The sequence below is a fragment of the Eptatretus burgeri genome, chromosome 14 (assembly GCF_056783735.1).
Source record: "Eptatretus burgeri isolate ZD-2024b chromosome 14, Ebu_testis_v1, whole genome shotgun sequence".
Lineage (NCBI taxonomy): Eukaryota > Metazoa > Chordata > Myxini > Myxiniformes > Myxinidae > Eptatretus > Eptatretus burgeri.
The window spans coordinates 3,361,564-3,378,256 of NC_140974.1; the positions used below are offsets into that span (position 1 = coordinate 3,361,564).

Below are 16,693 nucleotides of genomic sequence, written 5' to 3' on the forward strand. Positions count from 1 at the left end.
TGAGCAATGGGTTTGCCAACACACCCTGACTTCTTATTCTTCCTCATTCTCTCCCCTTTTCTATCTACTTTCCCTGGATGTATGAGGTACCTATGCCTTGCTAGTGATAAGGTTGACTGCACAAGTGGTTCTTCTGTGCTTGGGGTAAGACTGTTTCTCATGTGACACTGCAATCTCCTGTAAATACATGTCTTTCAACACACACTAGTTATTTCCAAACCTGCTTGGTGTCTATTTTCCTCATTGGTTAGACATAATATGTCACAAGTAGATGGGATGTTGTACCCCACTGATTCACTGCACTCGTCTAGCCAATGTCCCACATACGGTTGTGTTTGGCCGTACACGATTAAGAGACAAAGGTGGGGCATCAAGAGCATGGTTCCCCATCTGGGATAAATAAATCACCATAGATAAATCATGGATAAATAAATCATCATGAATAAATAAGTTAACATGAGATTTGGCGTTGGGACCCTGCCAGATTTAGTCACCTCAGACGGCATCTCTGGTTCGGAGTTATCGGTGGCTCATCGGCTTCAGGGTCAAAGGTTGGGAAGCGGGTCCAAGAGAGGCCACTCGTGATCTGGCGACGTACCGTAACAACATACGCAAACCCAATATTACTCCAACCCATGGGCAGATCCATGATTTATTGTAGATGTTTTGATCCTCTCAAATATGTGGCCTACAAAGTGTGTGGGACAGCAACGAATCATTTTGCATTAGATGTACATTCATGTCTTGGCGCCAATGCTATATACGTTTTTCCTAACCACTGTATTGCTGACCAAATCAGAACGTATCATCAACAGGAGTTCACACAAGCACCAGAACAGAGGGCAAACTTTTCAGCTTGGCTGGGGTTCATGTTTGAGCAGGAACGGATATTTGCGGATGATGCAGCCCGAGTTGTTCACTCTCTCAGTGACATTCCATAAATCCTCTTCCACTTTTAAACAGCTAAGCCATGATCTCATGATTATTGATCTCATGACAAGCTTAAGAAAACCGAGTTTTCTACCAGCCCCTTCCCGGACAAATCCACGATGACCAACAAACGAGTCTCCATTACTCTAACACCATCACGAGCACCAACATGACTATATATGCCAATGAATCTCTCACACTTTGTCGGTACTACATCAATAAGCTTCATAGCGTAAAAATGCACAACCTTGCACAGATTAACCAGATCACATGGAAGGACAGAATGTCAAATGTGGAAACATTTCGGCATGCAACCAGGCAGAGTGTCGAAGACGTCCTCAATCACTTCATCCAAAATATGATGGGCTGTACATGTAGTGCAAATGAGCGATCATCAGTTCCAAAAGGCAGTGTTCTACAGTAAAATGTCAAAAGGAAAAAAAGCCAATAAGGACAAAGGTGTTCTCAAACAACACCTGAAAGACATGTACATCCTGGTTGAGCCATGGAAAAGGAAGGGTATGAAGGTTCATCGAGCATGGTAAAGCGGAAGATATCAGTCAAAGCAATTTGATCAGGTTATTATCCATGGTAGTTGCATGAAGTATTTTATGCTGTTCTTTTGTGGGGATGGGGGATATGGGGGGGGGGATGGGTTTCAATCAAATCCCTTCCTGGTTTCACTTATGATATCACCACAAAGTATATTTTGTAGCACTGGCCTTTTCAACCACATTTTCCTGGTGTACTAATTCCTGGTTTTTTGTCTTCAGATTTTTTTCAATCTACTCTACTCCTATAAATATTTACCTAACGACATGTTGAGGTAAACAAAAAAAAGTGGAATTGATGCTGAAAAGTGAGGGAAGAACTGTGGGAGATGTTTACCTTAATTCCATTCTAATGCTTATGTATATATAAGCTGATTCAGGCTGTGAATACCTCTCGGCTTGGAGTCGTAGGTCAGTCTGTGTGCTGCAAGCACGACTCAGGAGGTAAAGGTGCCGTGAGGCTCGCTCTTTGTGCCGCCTAAGTGTCGCCAACGTTGTGCGAAATCTGTCGTAGCGTCGCTGCAAAGCACGGTCGTTGGCCCAAAGACGGAACAGGTCTGCCTTCGAGAGGAAGTGAGACATGGGGAGCCTCTGCACGAATGACTGGAACTCCACTGGAGAGACACAAATAAAGAAAGTTTTAACGATAAACCGTAGATACACACTTTTTGATATAGTACATAAAGTAAGCTGATTAAGTTTAAAAGACAATAGTTTATGTGAGTCACTGCTCGAAATATGTGCAAAGGACAGAAGAAGTGTTAAAGTGACCTTAGGCATAGAGACTATATCTACTTTGGTGCAGTTAGTTAATTAAGGTTGAAGATGTGTTCAACATGTTGAAGTAGAAAATAAAGGTGTAATTAATGGTGCAAATGGAAAAAAGAATGGGGTATAGGATGAAACATTGAGGAGAATGTGGAGAATAGGGGGAGGAAAATGTCTTTGAGACCATGAAAACTTGACATGTGCTGCAAAGTTCCAGAATTAGAACGTCATCTGCAAATGCCAGGGACCATACTGGGCTAAGACATCACAATATATCATGAAATAATCATGGTCGCTCCAGAATGCAAGCTCCAACACTTCACATTCACAAGATAATTAAGGCACCTGCAAAGGCCACTGTGACCTTTCAAGCCTGTGCCATATCCACATCCCAATATTCCCATCAAAAGCAAGTGGTGCTAATTGTACAGTTAACTTGAAGCAGTGTATTTAGCCAGGGGTATTGAGTTCCCATGACCTACTCTTTTAAGAAATATACTGCAAGATGTTTAACGTCCAAAGTCGAAATGCAGACAAGACAGTAGCCTTCATATCTTTGTCCAAGGGATGAATAGGGACATACTGCAGTAAAATGACAGTTTTCAGTTGATGCTGATTCCATCAGGAATTGGACCCAAGCTAGAAAAGACAATGATAAGAACACGACCCAAGGGTTAAACGAGGAAGTCCGATGTCGGAGGAGGTCACCCGGCCAATAATGCCGATGCACTCTCGCCGGTATCAATGGTACCCCACTATTGTCAATGCTACTCGGTAACTATCCAATTTCAGTTTCAACCCTTTCTACTGTTTAAGCTTCCACCATGGCTCCAGGGAGACTATTCCATGCATTAACCCTCTGATGAACCCTCTCGATGGCAGCGATGTCCTTCTTCAGATATAGTGACCAAAAACAAACACAATATTCAAGCTGTTAGGTCACACTACATTATTGTACAGTGTTAACGCTACCTCTTTTAATTTATAAGTTATTCCTCTCCGAATACAACCAAAAACCTTCTTAGATTTACCTATGGTTGCCTAGCCCTGTGCTGTCTGTTTACCTCCCACCTTTATTACTGCCTCCAAATATTTTTTCTTGTGTGATATGCTCCGAAACTGCCCCTTGCATAATATGATCCCTATTTTCATTATTATTACCCCAAAATGTAGCATCTTACATTTACTTATTCTAAACTGCATTTGCCAATCTTTTGTTCAATCAATCAGATTATTGAGGCTTTTTCTGAATAAGGTCACCCCGCTCTCTGCCGTTACATTACCTCCAAGCTTAGTGTCATCTGCAAATTTGGATAGCCTCCTCCCAGCCCCATTGTCCCAATCATTGATGTACATTATGAATAATACCGGTCCTCAAACTGATCCCTGGCTACCCTGCTACTTACATCCTCCTGGCCAGATAGCCTTCCATTCACCATCACTCTTTGCTTCCTGTCACGAAGTCAGTTTTCAATCCAGATGGCTAATTTACCAGCCACTCCACAAGCCCTCACGTTAGCCAACAGCCTTCTATTTGGTGCCTTATCAAAAGTGTTCTGAAAGTCTCGTCGAGATAAACTACATCAACTGCACTTCCCCAATCAATCCAGTGATAAACTGCCTCATAGAACTCCATAAAATTTGTTAAACATGATATCTCCCATTGGGAAACACATGCTGACTGCCTTTAATTAGCATGGAAATATTTTAAAAGGTTTCCTATCTGTTCCTTAATTAATGTCTGCAATGTCTTCCCGCCAACTGAAGCCAAGCTCACAGGTCTGTAGTTCCCCAATTCTTCTCTGGATCCTTCCTTAAATAACGACATTACATTTGCTACTCGCCTACTCTCTAATCCTCTGTTACTTGTCCAGACTCCAACGAGCTCTGAAATACAGTATATCTGCTAATACAATGCTTATCCGTCTCTGCCACCTCCCTCAATACCTTTGGATGTATATTATCCAGACCTGGAGCTTTATCATCCCTTAACTTTCCTCGCTGTTTCTTCACTTCCTGCTCTCTCTTCAAAAAGCCCATTCTAACTTTACTTTCCAACAGGTCACTTGAGCTTTGTATAATTCCCAGTGTTTTTGACAAAAGTCCGTCATTATCCCTGTGCCAAAGCGTTCCCCGGTGAGATGCCAAAATGATGATACACCAGTCACGCTCACATCCATCATTATGAAATATCTTGAACGTCTAGTTTTCCACCTCCCCGAAATCTATTCTTCCTGTTTCACTTGACCCTTATCGGTTTGCCTATCGCTGTAATCGTTCACTTGATTATGCTGTTTCACTCACTCTCCATCGTGTGTTCAATCATCGAGATAAAACGTATACCTTACCTACGCTGAATTACTTTCATTCGATTTTAGTTCTGCTTTTAATGCCATTTCACTTCACAAACTTCATTTTCAACTAGATGCACCTGCTCTTGATGGTTTGATTTGTCGCTGGATTTTGGATTTTCTTTTATACAGACCACACACAGGTGGTCAAAATTGGTTTGAAAATTTCTCAGACGATCATCCTGAACACGGGAGCACCTCGGGGCTGTGTAAGGCTGTGTTTTGACCCCCGATATCATATTCATTGTTTACTCGTGATTGTGTCGCATCGCCTGACAGATCACTGGCGGTGAAATTTGCACATGACATGACTGTTGCTGGCCTGATTTGCAGCAGTGATGAAAAGTGATTCCTGTAATCAAGTCGAAAAACTTGCAGAATGGTCTTCTTTAAACAAACTCGAACTCAACGGTCGGAAACTCAAAGAAAATTATCATTGACTTCCGGATAAAACAAAACTCCTATTCAACCCTTGGTAATTCACGATGCTGAAGTTGAGATTGTCACTTCTTTTAAAAGTTTAGGGATACATATTTGCAACCACCTTAGAGTAAGTGCTAGATAAGCACCAATCACTGTGTGAACAAGCCTCGGCAATGGTTGTTCTTTCTGAGAATGTTGAAAAGTTTCTGTCGGCTGTCCTGTGTTGATCAAGTTATATCAGGCAGTGATAGAAAGTGTCCTGACACTTCATTTCACTGTCTGGCATGGTTTGAAAGATAGTTTGAAAAAAAAAATATGACCCCTGAACAAATCCACACTGACAGCGATGAGATTTTTCCTCATCCTCTAGTGGTGTATGTATGGATCGAGTAGAAGGACAACCAACTGTAATCTGGTAATCCCATGGGTGAGTTCAAATCCATCACAAGACAGCAGCCTCTTTGAAAATTTCTCAATATGATGAGATTCTCTCATTTTATTGTTATTTTTTTTTACCATGCCAATGCTCATCTATTCGATACCATGCCGAGGCTCATGTGAGAGCTAATACATAGAACGTATAGCAAGGAGAGCAGTGGACACGAGGGATGGGAGAGGGAAGCAGAAAACAGTAGGGAATAGACACATGAGGAGATCAGTCAGGTCAGGTTCGATCTGTGACCTGCTACAGGTACCATGTAAACCTGTACTAACCTGTTCCATGGTCGGGTTGTCGGCGACTAAACCGTCTCCCCCACCAGGTTTTGTGGTGAGGGGGGTGTTTGGATCTGGACACCCAGCAGGATTAAAAACAAAACCTGTCAAAGGGCGGAGGAGCTCCTTGTGAGCCAACGGCCATCCATATCTAGTGCCCAACTGTGTCTGCAGACGTCCTCCTGCAGTTGGGTTACTTCTTATTAGGAGGTTGGTGGCAGGATTTGCACTCCGGCCACCGTAAAACCCTTCATTCCGCAAAACGTAAAAACGCAAAAAAATCTGAAAACCCACTCCGTGGGAGTACCTCCTGTGCAGCTTCCCTTCGCAGGGCAGCTCACCGGATGACGGGATTGGGGCAAAGCCTTCGGGACCCCCAATCTTTGATCGGAGGGAAACCACGGGGTAACATCCCTGGGTCAGATTGCGGGAGAGTGTGTCGGAGTGGTGCTGAGGTGTCGTCCACCAGACGGCGGTCTCCTTGGGTTAACCTGAGGCGGTCCCTTCGGGTGGGTGCCTGGAATGTCCTATCCCTAAGAGAGGATGATCACCTGTCTCTGTTATCATCTGAGCTCAAGCGTTTGGACATCGGGATTGCAGCTCTCTCTGAGGTTCGGAGACCGGATTGCGGCGAGATAATGGTGGGTGGTTTCACCTACTATTGGTCTGGTCGCTCTGATGGTTACCATACCCAAGGAGTTGCTGTAGCTGTGTCCAATAAGCTGACCCCAATGATAATTGAGGTAACACCGGTCAACGAGCGTATTATGAGATTAAGGATTCGTCACTCCTTAGGTGTCATTTCCCTGGTCTCTGTTTATGCTCCGACTGAGGCGAGTGATCTCACCGTGAAGGATGCATTCTACGCCACACTCGAGTCTGTGGTTGATCAGTGCCCCAGACGAGATACACTTCTAGTCTTGGGGGATTTCAATGCATCGACTGGAACTGATAGGGATGGTTATGAGGTGTGTGTTGGTCCCCATGGGTCAGGAACTATGAACCAGAATAGCACTAAGTTCCTTGACTTTGCAAGAAGTCATGGACTTAGGGTGGCTGGTTCATGGTTTCAGCGCACACAAGCTCATCGCTGGACTTGGTATTCCAATGTTGGCGGTGTGGCAAAGGAGATTGACCATGTCCTCATTGACGGTCGTTGGAGGCTGATCCAGAACTGCAAGGTCTACCGGAGTGCTCAGTTCCTCAATACTGACCACAGGCTTGTTGTAGCAACTCTAAAGCTGCACCTTAAATCCTGGAGAATGGTACCATCCCAGCCTAGGCTGGATGTTGCCAAGCTCAGGGATGAGAGAGTAGCTGAGGAGTTTGCGAACAGGCTGAGTGGACACTTGGGGGGTCTGGGTGCTTTGGGGGGTCCTGAAGAGTTGTGGAGCGCCTTCAAGACCACCGTCCTTGATGTTGCCGGTGGATGTCTTGGAACTCACCGCAGGGCAAAGAAGAATTTTGTCTCTCGATGGACACTGGATACCATTGACCAGAGTCGCAGGGCCAGGCTGAATGGCAGAGCTGAGCTGTTCAGGGAGCTGAGGCGTAAAACTGTACGTGCACTGAGGGTGGACAAGGAGGCCTATGTGCGAGGAATCTATGAGGGGTAGAGCATCACCTGTGGACAGGTGATTCTCGTCCCGCTTACAGGGGAATTCACGCATTACGTTCATCCAAGCCCATCCCTCGGAGCACTGCAGTTCGAGCAGAGAGTGGTCGGCTCTTGACAGAGGAGTCTGAAGTGAAGGCCCGCTTACTTTGAGTGGTTGTACCAGGCTGATCCCCCAGCTGTCGAGTTGGACATCAAGGGTGTTACAATCCCTGTTGCTGACCCTCCAATCAACTGTGGTCCACCTTCGCTTGTGGAAACACGGGCTGCGGTGAAGCAGTTGAAACAGGGCAAAGCTCCAGGGATCTGTGGCATCCATGCTGAACTTCTCAAGGCTGGTGGAAATGCTGCACTCGTGTTGTTGCATGCAGTTTTGTGCTCTGCCTGGAACACAGGCATCATCCCAACTGACTGGAAGAGGGGCCTTGTTGTCCCTCTCTGGAAAGGGAAGGGTGATCGCCAAGACTGCAACAACTACCGAGGGGTGACGCTGCTCTCAGTGCCGGGCAAGGTCTTTGCTCGGATAATTCTTGATAGGGTTCGCCACCATCTGCTTGAGCACCAGCGTCCAGAGCAGTCAGGCTTTACACCAAAGAGGTCAATGATTGACCGTATCCTTGCACTTCGTGTCCTCACCGAACGCAGACGAGAGTTTCGGCAGGGGCGGCTTGCAGCCTATGTTGATCTCTGTAAAGCGTTCGATTCAGTGAATCGGGATGTCCTCTGGAGGATTCTTGGTCTTCGTGGGGTGCCACCAAAACTGATCGATCTGATGTCTGAACTCTACTCTGGTACTGAGAGTGCTGTGAAGTGTAGTGGTACCACCTCTGACTTATTTCCAGTTGTTACTGGAGTTCGTCAGGGATGTGTACTTGCCCCCACACTTTTCAGCACTTGTATGGACTGGATTTTAGGGAGGATGTCGGAGAGATCAAGTTGCGGTGCATCGTTTGGGAATGTCAAGATCTTGGACCTTGATTTTGCAGACGATGCAGTCATCTTTGCGGAGACTTTAGACATCCTTTTGGGGGTCCTCGAGGTACTGAATGAGGAGTCGGAGCCGCTGGGATTACGGGTTTCTTGGGTCAAAACTAAGATCCAGGCTTTCGGTGACATCTTGGATGCTGCTGTCCTGTCTGTGTCTGTTTGTGGTGAGGATGTTGAGGTCGTGGATAGATTCACTTACCTTGGCAGTGATATTCATGTCTCTGCTGGCTGCGAGTCAGAGGTCAATAGACGTCTGGGTCGGGCCTGGGGAGTCATGGATTCACTTGATCATGGGGTGTGGCGCTGCCGGTACCTGTGCGGGAGGACGAAAGTCCGAGTCTTCAGGTCCTTGGTACTTCCAGTCTTGCTCTATGGGTGCGAGACTTGGACTCTGACCAAGGATCTGAGACAGAGACTTAATTCCTTTGGTACCAGATCTTTTTGGAGAATCATTGGCTATCGCTGGTCAGATTTTGTATCCAACGAGCGGTTGCTGAGAGAGACTCGGATGAGATTTGTTACCTGCATAGTCCGTGAGCGTCAGTTGCGGCTGTATGGACATGTGGCTCGTTTTCCTGACGCTGATCCTGCTTACCAGATTCTCTCAGCGAGGGAGTCTCATGAGTGGAGGAGGCCAGTGGCCCGACCACGTGCCTCATGGTTGCAGCAGGTTGACCATCATCTCAAGGAGATGGGGATGGGCCTGGCATCTGCCTGGGGGATGGCCAGACGGAGGCCCCTGGAGTACCGGCGGAAAGTGGACGCAGCGACGCGCTGTTCTGGCACATGCTCCCATACCTGACCTGACCTGAGTGTGATGGGGAAGGGTACACAGGGTAAACAAAATGGACACCACATGGACATTCAGGAAAGAAAGCAGGGAAAGCCTGGTGTTGGCTCAGTGGTTAGGGTGGCGGCTTGGGGTCCTCGCGTCCTGAGTTCAAGCTCCGTCGGCCGCTGAATTAATACACCAGGGGGTTGACTCAGCCTGTCATCTTTCCGAGGTCGGCGAAATGAGTACCAGTTCCAGTGTGTGTACTGGTAGAGGGGCATTGAATCAGCGACACAGTTGCGCTTCAAGAAATGATAGCGGAATTTGAAGGAGGTGGGTTTGGGGTGTATTAACGGGGGTAGAAATATATCAAGATTTTGGATGGGGGAAGACATGAGATGGTGGTGAACAGCTGTTTTGAAGACTCCTTCTGAGGTTGGCAAAAATGAGTACCAGCTTGCTGGTATCCTGAATTGGAATGGTGACCTGTCCAAGATTGTGCTCAATAGCCAAGGAGACTGCTTAGGTAGCAACAACGCTCTGCACAGAGTATGGTCCCGATGGATGGATTTTACTTCATGAGATGCAGAACACATGTTTGATTATTTTTAACCTGGGGGTATCTGATTGCCGAATGAAATGGTGCAATATAGACGAAGAAGTGGCCAACAGACATACAGTCAATGCTTTTTAATTATTGGTATTATCAAAATAATATCATATTAACAGTTTAACAGTACACATTATTATATCATGTCAAGTATTGTAAAAATATTAACAGGATTAATTCAATATCAGTCGATGCTTTTTGTGCCAAATCAGGGCCTTGCCAACAATTCCTGTATTAAGCAATTGCCCAGTTCTACAATCACCCAAAACATCTAAATAATCATTGTTACTTCATCTTTGTATTGTGTCGGTAATCATGTGTGTAGAGCTAATTGTTCTACATTCAGTATTGATTATAAAATAAACAATGATCTTCAGTTGAAGGACATATGCAAATCATAAAACAAAACCTCATTCTCCCCCAAGTTTAAAACTGGCTTAAACCCTGGGGTACAAAATAAATATATAATGGAAATTAGTCACAGGACAAAAGGATAAGCAAATGTTTTGTTTGTTTGAGGGGTTTTCAGACTTTGAACCAATATTTTACAGGTGCATGTTCATGAATTTAAATCATCCAATCACAGAGAAAATGCTGTGATTTTTATTTTTTTTTATTTTTTTAAGGGAAATTCTGTTCAGGAATCGTCACAAAAGGTGAGTAGTGGAAGCAATCACAATGCTCGGTGAAAGCCTGTGCTTAGTTTTCGTCCAAGAAATGAAATATTCCTCATAGGATAACTTTTGATGAGTGTTTCATCAATTAATTTTCATGAGTACTGTATTTGCTTCCAACAATGTTGTGAGATGATGTGAATGCTATTTAAAAATGAAAATAAGACAAGCAATATATCTGATGAGAAGGAGGAGGAAGATATTGTTGTGTTATGAAGTGGTGTGCCATATTTTGAAGATGGACAGTTTGTGTTATTTAGCTTTTGTGATGATAAATAGTATTTAACACGAGGCAATGACGGAGTAATTCAGAAAATGAACCAGTTTTTCGCTAATTAAGGATTTTCTAGGATTACATTAATGAATTGACATCAAAACCTTAATGTGGAGGGTTGGGGGGGGGGTGACCATGATATTGTCAAAATCCTACAATAAGTCATGTGGTGTGGTGGTATTCCCTGTCATGTAAACTTAAATTCCAGTTAAACATTGTACAAAACGTGATAACCCGATTCAATCTCGGTCACTCAACTTTAACTCTGCATTGATCGAACTCCGTAAATCTCAAACAAGAGGTCAAGACAATCTGCCTGAACATGCAGTGATGAGAAAATGTTTGTGAACGCTTTAGAATCTTCTGTATTTCTGCATAAATTTGACATAAAATGTGATCAGATCTTCATCCAAGTCTGGATCAATAATAAAAGGCAATGTGTGTGTGTGTGTGTGTGTGTGTGTGTGTCTTCCATAACTCCAAAACCATGAAACCGAGCAGCCTGAAACTTTGCATGTATACGAAGAAAACTCCAAGGAAGTGCAAGAGTGAAAATTGGGTTTTTGGGTTAATTAAAACACCCCTTTTGAAGATAATTAACGGCCGTATTTAATTATATCCTTCATCACGCGGTCCTCAGCTACGTCGCACTCTGGGTCTTATGGCGTTTCCTGGGTAACTTCGTTGGGTTCTGAAGCCGCCATGTTTTTTGGCCTGCCCAACAATGCCTTGATAGGCCGCAACAATTTCTTCACGATAGTTTTTTTTTTCACTTCCCTCACTCAAATATATTATTGAATGCCTGTTAATCATAGCTATGAATCACTGGGGACATCACTTTTGTAGGTTCTATAGTTTTCAGGTTTCAGGTTTCAGGTTCTATTGTGTAGGTTCTCACGGACTAAATAAAGTATATCGTCAAAATCATATTTCGGTTTTGAGGATCGGATATCATCCGGACTATGTAAGTGTCGAAATCTGTTGTGAAATCTGATAATTTAAAGAAATAACGAGTCTCATAATGAAGCCGATATACCTATTTACTTTAAGCAAGCAATGTTATGTTCCCTCCTCCATCCATACACAAGAATAAGTGAATTTTCCAAAGAATCATCATTTCCAAAGAAAAACATCATTTTCTACTGTTTGGAGAATTATGTTGAGATAACAAAAAATTGAGGAACGTAACAAAATTAATCAGCTTCTTTGAACTGTATGATTGAATGCATTCACTGGAAGACCTCGCAAACGGTCCCTCTGAGGGACTGCCTATCCAGAGCATCAGCCAGATCTGTGTCTATATCTTCGGAGGTTCCCTGAGGTGCTTTACAGTGGATCAAAGCAAATCTGGGGAAAAACGGAAGTTTTAAAAAACAAGTTATCACGTTTGCACGGACCCCAGACCGATGTACCAGGTGATGTGCACATACGATCAGGAAAAATGGCAGATATTCTGCAGTGTATATTTCATGGGTGATTGAACTTTGTGATGTCCCAAGGATAGTTCTGCATTAACCTGCAACTCTTCTGTGGATAAAGTCATTTTATTTCATTAATTCATTTTATTTCATTCACTGCTGCGTGCGCGGTGAAGACGGGCATTACAGGAATCCTTTGTGGTATGCAGCGACAGCCTGCACAAGTGCTTAAGCCACTTGTGGATAGCGATAGTGCATGGTGAACTGGTTCGTGCTCTGTCACTCTGAGCGAGTGGTTCGTGCTCCGTCAACCTGAGCGCATGGTTCGTGCTCCGTCACCCTGAGCGAGTGGTTCGTACTCCGTCACCCTGAGTGAGTGGTTCGTGCTCCGTCACACTGAGAGAGTGGTTCGTGCTCCGTTACCCTGAGCGAGTGGTTCATGCTCAGTCACTCTGAGCGAGTCATTCGTGCTCCATCACCCTGAGTGAGTGGTTCCTGCTCTGTCACCCTGAGTGCGTGGTTCGTGCTCCGTCACCCTGAGCAAGTGGTTCCTGCTCTGTCACCCTGAGTGAGTGGTTCATGCTCCATCACCCTGAGCGAGTGGTTCGTGCTCCGTCACCCTGAGCAAGTGGTTCATGCTCCATCACCCTGAGCGAGTGGTTCATGCTCAGTCACTGAGTGAGTCATTCGTGCTCCATCACCCTGAGCGAGTGGTTCCTGCTCTGTCACCCTGAGTGCGTGGTTCGTGCTCTGTCACCCTGAGCGAGTGGTTCCTGCTCTGTCACCCTGAGTGAGTGGTTCGCGCTCCGTCACCCTGAGCGATTGGTGAAATGACACCGGATTTCTGAGCTGTTTGCCATATTAACGTGTTTTTGAAGTTACCGAGCCAATTTTTTTTCCACCCATTACATGCAGCTGTTTATAAAGAACAATGTTTGTAAACATATCCCTGACACGTCTATGTAGATGCAACATTGTTTTTCAGTGAAAGCTATTCAAGGTTTCTGGGTTGTATACAGTATGTAGTCTAGTTGGTAATTACACTGACACCAACCTGCCGATTCCAGAAAAATTGCTGACATCGGCCAAGCATGTGTGTGTGTGTGTGTGTGTGTGTGTGTGTGTGTGTGTGTGTGTGTGTGTGTGTGTGTGTGTGTGTGTGTGTGTGTGTGTGTGTGTGTGTGTGTGTTATTCAGAAAGCATAACATATTCTTTCTGCTAACTCCCCTAATCCCATCCCATCTCCTCTCGTCTCTCTCATCCTTGCTCTACCCCCTCCCAATACAGTGCAGTACCCTCCTCCCAAATCTCCTCTCTCACTCTCCCTCCCCTCTCTCTGTCTCCGGACATATCCGGACAGTGGTTATGTCTGGCCAGTGTTTGTCTCCAGACGTGTCCGGGCAGGGTTTGTCTCTGGACGTGTCCAATCTGTGTTTGTCTCCAGACAGCTTGGCTCTGGATGGGAGCTAGTCTCCGGACTTGGCCGGACAGGAGATTGTCTTCAGATGGGAGTTTATCTCTGGACCATGTATATAATATGACCAGAAGAAAATGGATTTCAGACATTATTTTGTTTCCATCTTCATTGCATTATTTGGATTGTATTACTATGCAGTAATTGTATTATATTGTATTATTGCATTACTTCATTGTATTACTATGCAGAATTATTTGGATGAGACGGTATGAATCACAATTAACACTCCACCGCACGTCTGCCTTCCCTTCCTCTCACCTCACACTGGCTTCCCTTCCCCCACCCCTCCTTGCTCCCCTCCCTCCTCTCTCCTCCACCTCTTTACTCTCCCTGCTCTCTCTCCCCCCACCACTCTCTCCCTCTTCCCCCCTCTTCCCCCCTCTTTTTCTCCCTTTCCCCTTTCGTATTATCGCCAGCGAAGCAACTGGTGGTATTTCCTAGTAATTGATATAGAGAACCTGATGAAACAAATAGCACTTAAAAAATCTACTTTTTCATTTATTTATTGAACAAAACGATCCAACATGCAATTTCTTTGTCAAACAAGGTATGTGAACCTTTACATTCCTCACCTGTTTTGTTCCTCACTGAAGTAAATGACCTCTCTGAAAAAACCTGCCTTCTTTTTTTGCAGATGAATCCACAAGGTGTCCAACAAAACTCTATCGTACACATGAACAGACAGTTTAGCTGCATCACTCTCTTATGATGTGGAAATAATGAGATGCTGGTCTGATAAATGGAACATATGTTTCAACATGGAAAATCTCACCGTCTCACCTTGTCAATCCAGAAATATCGTCAATCAAACCTCCCTATCTATTCGCAATGTCAGCCACTAGAAGAGGTTCAATCTCTTGAACTTTAAGGTTTCAACATCAGCCATCACATCTCCTGGACATCAGCCATGGTTGCTGCAGGTTCAACATCCTCCGTCGTTCCAGGTCTTTCATGGAAAAATCTGAACAACTGACTTCATCTGTAGCTCAATGATGTACTGCTTTCCACTATGGGCTGGTACCCCAGCAACACCTCTGTCCCTCCTATGTTTTATGGAATCTAAAACGCTCAACATTATTAGAATCTCCCACAATGAGGGCAAATCACAAGTTCTGCTGCTTTCACATCACAGGGAGTTAGTAGCCTGTTTTAATATTTACAGCCTCTCCTCCAGTCTTGCTCCCTTTGCTTTCTCAGTCATCTGACTCTCCCCTTCCAGTAATCGCCAACAGGTTAGACTTCTAAAAACCAGGCTGACTGCACATCTCAACTCTTTTGTTCTTCACTTCTCTCAAATGTGAAACCACTTTCCAGAGTTTGTGCTCTCCCAATTTTCCTCCAGGGCTTCAAACAGTCAATCTCGTGTCATATCCTTTCCTTATAGCCACAAGCATTATTACCCCCAATAATGGTTTCTAACTCAATCCTCTTCTATGCAGATCACAGTGTTCCCTCCAGTTTCTCTCATTGCTTGTCCTGTTCACTCATTCCCTTGCTTATTGTGTGAAAAACTGTCATTCCATATGCTCCGTCACCTTGATCTTCCATGAGTCTCGATGTGTCGAGAAAAACAAATAATTAAAAAGAGGTTTGGTTATTGTATAAAACAACGATCACAAGATTAACTAATCATTGTAACTGTGAGTATTATACGAGTGCTCCATGAGCATCATAAGCCTGATGTTGGCTTCACGGTTAAGGTGGTTGGTAAAGATCTTATACGGTCTTGATATCGAGCTCCTGTCATGGTATTAATTAACACCAGGTAGGTTGACTCAGCCTGTCATCCTTTCAAGGTTGGCAAAATGAGTATTGGCTTCCTGGAAACAGATGGCACCGCATCAGTGACACACCTGTGCTCCCAGCAATGATGCAACCAGCAGCCACAGACTGCGTGTAATAATGATAATAATTAGCATCATAATAATACTGTAGGATTCTACATCATTAAGAAAATACAATACACCCTTTGGAAAACAATTACATTTCTACAATGGTAGTTCAAATTTTCTTTGCAAATTATGTTTATAACTATGTTTGCAGAATTAAACATTGATGGGTAATTATAACTGTAATATGGAGTGAATTGTCCTCAAATTTTATTTTTTTATTCCTCACTTCTGCCATCTTTGGAATCACTTCACAGATAATTATTTCCCATTCTTCCCTCCAGGGCTTCAAGCAGGCAGTGCCACACCATCTCATGTCATCCCCCATTCTGACCCATTATCTTTATTTCCCCCATTAACCCTCCCTAACTCAATCGGCTAACTTGCTGTTTACAGTGTTTTTGTGTTCGTTCGTTCTCTCTCTCTCTCTCTCTCTCTGTCTCTCTCTCTCTCTCTCTCTCTCTCTCTCTCTCTCTCTCTCTCTCTCTCTCTCTCTCTCTCTCTCTCTCTCTCTCTCTCTCTCTCTCTCTCTCTCTTTCTCCCCTACTTTTCCTGTTTATTTATCCCCTTGGCGGTTGACCCCAATTGTTGCACTGCTACCCCACTGCCAATTTAACTTCGCTCTTCCATGAGCATCGCTCTTGTGGAATTATTTTTTTCTTCAACAGGCATGATGTTTCTGCTAACCAGAAATTTCCACCTTCTTTGTTACCTCACTTACTGACATCCTAATTTTGAGATCATATATTAAAGAAGGAAGCATTTGATTATAGGTACCGGTCTCCGACACTGCACATACAAATTCTCTCAAAAATCATGATTCTACAATTATTATTAATCTGCCTTTTGCAAACAAAAGTCTGTCAAATTTGAACTCCCTTTGTACAAAGCAAGCAGCAATCTTTAGGTACCCTGAGATACTGTGTAATTTATCAAAGGTGTAATTATCATTGTCAATGGTATCAGGCTCATCTCCAGGTTGCTTATTTTGACTCACAAGATAAAATGGAATTTGACTTCAAACTGTCCTTCGACTGCAAAAGGCACGATGGTGTACAAATTACACCTTCCTGTAGATGGAATTTTAAGCCAAATATTCTGTCTGTAATTATGCTGGAAGCTCCTCTTCGTTTGTGTACCTTACTATCTCTTCTTCTGTTTCATAAACTGCAGTCCATTTTGCATATGCCTTTTTGATTTGGTGCTGAAGGGTCATGGAGGAACTTGTACATATATGACA

At 44.1% G+C, this 16,693-nt stretch overlaps 1 protein-coding gene across 6 annotated transcripts in view; it reads right to left on the reverse strand.

Annotated features, from left to right (window-relative positions):
- Window positions 1-16,693, reverse strand: part of LOC147012571 (BMP/retinoic acid-inducible neural-specific protein 3-like) — a 260,934-nt gene that overhangs the window by 42,546 nt on the left and 201,695 nt on the right. For all 6 annotated transcript variants that reach the window (XM_085853564.1, XM_085853567.1, XM_085853562.1 and 3 more), the window contains one exon: window positions 1,873-2,095. In XM_085853564.1, coding sequence (XP_085709690.1) covers window positions 1,873-2,095 — 223 coding nt within the window. The remainder of the gene's footprint in view (window positions 1-1,872; window positions 2,096-16,693) is intronic.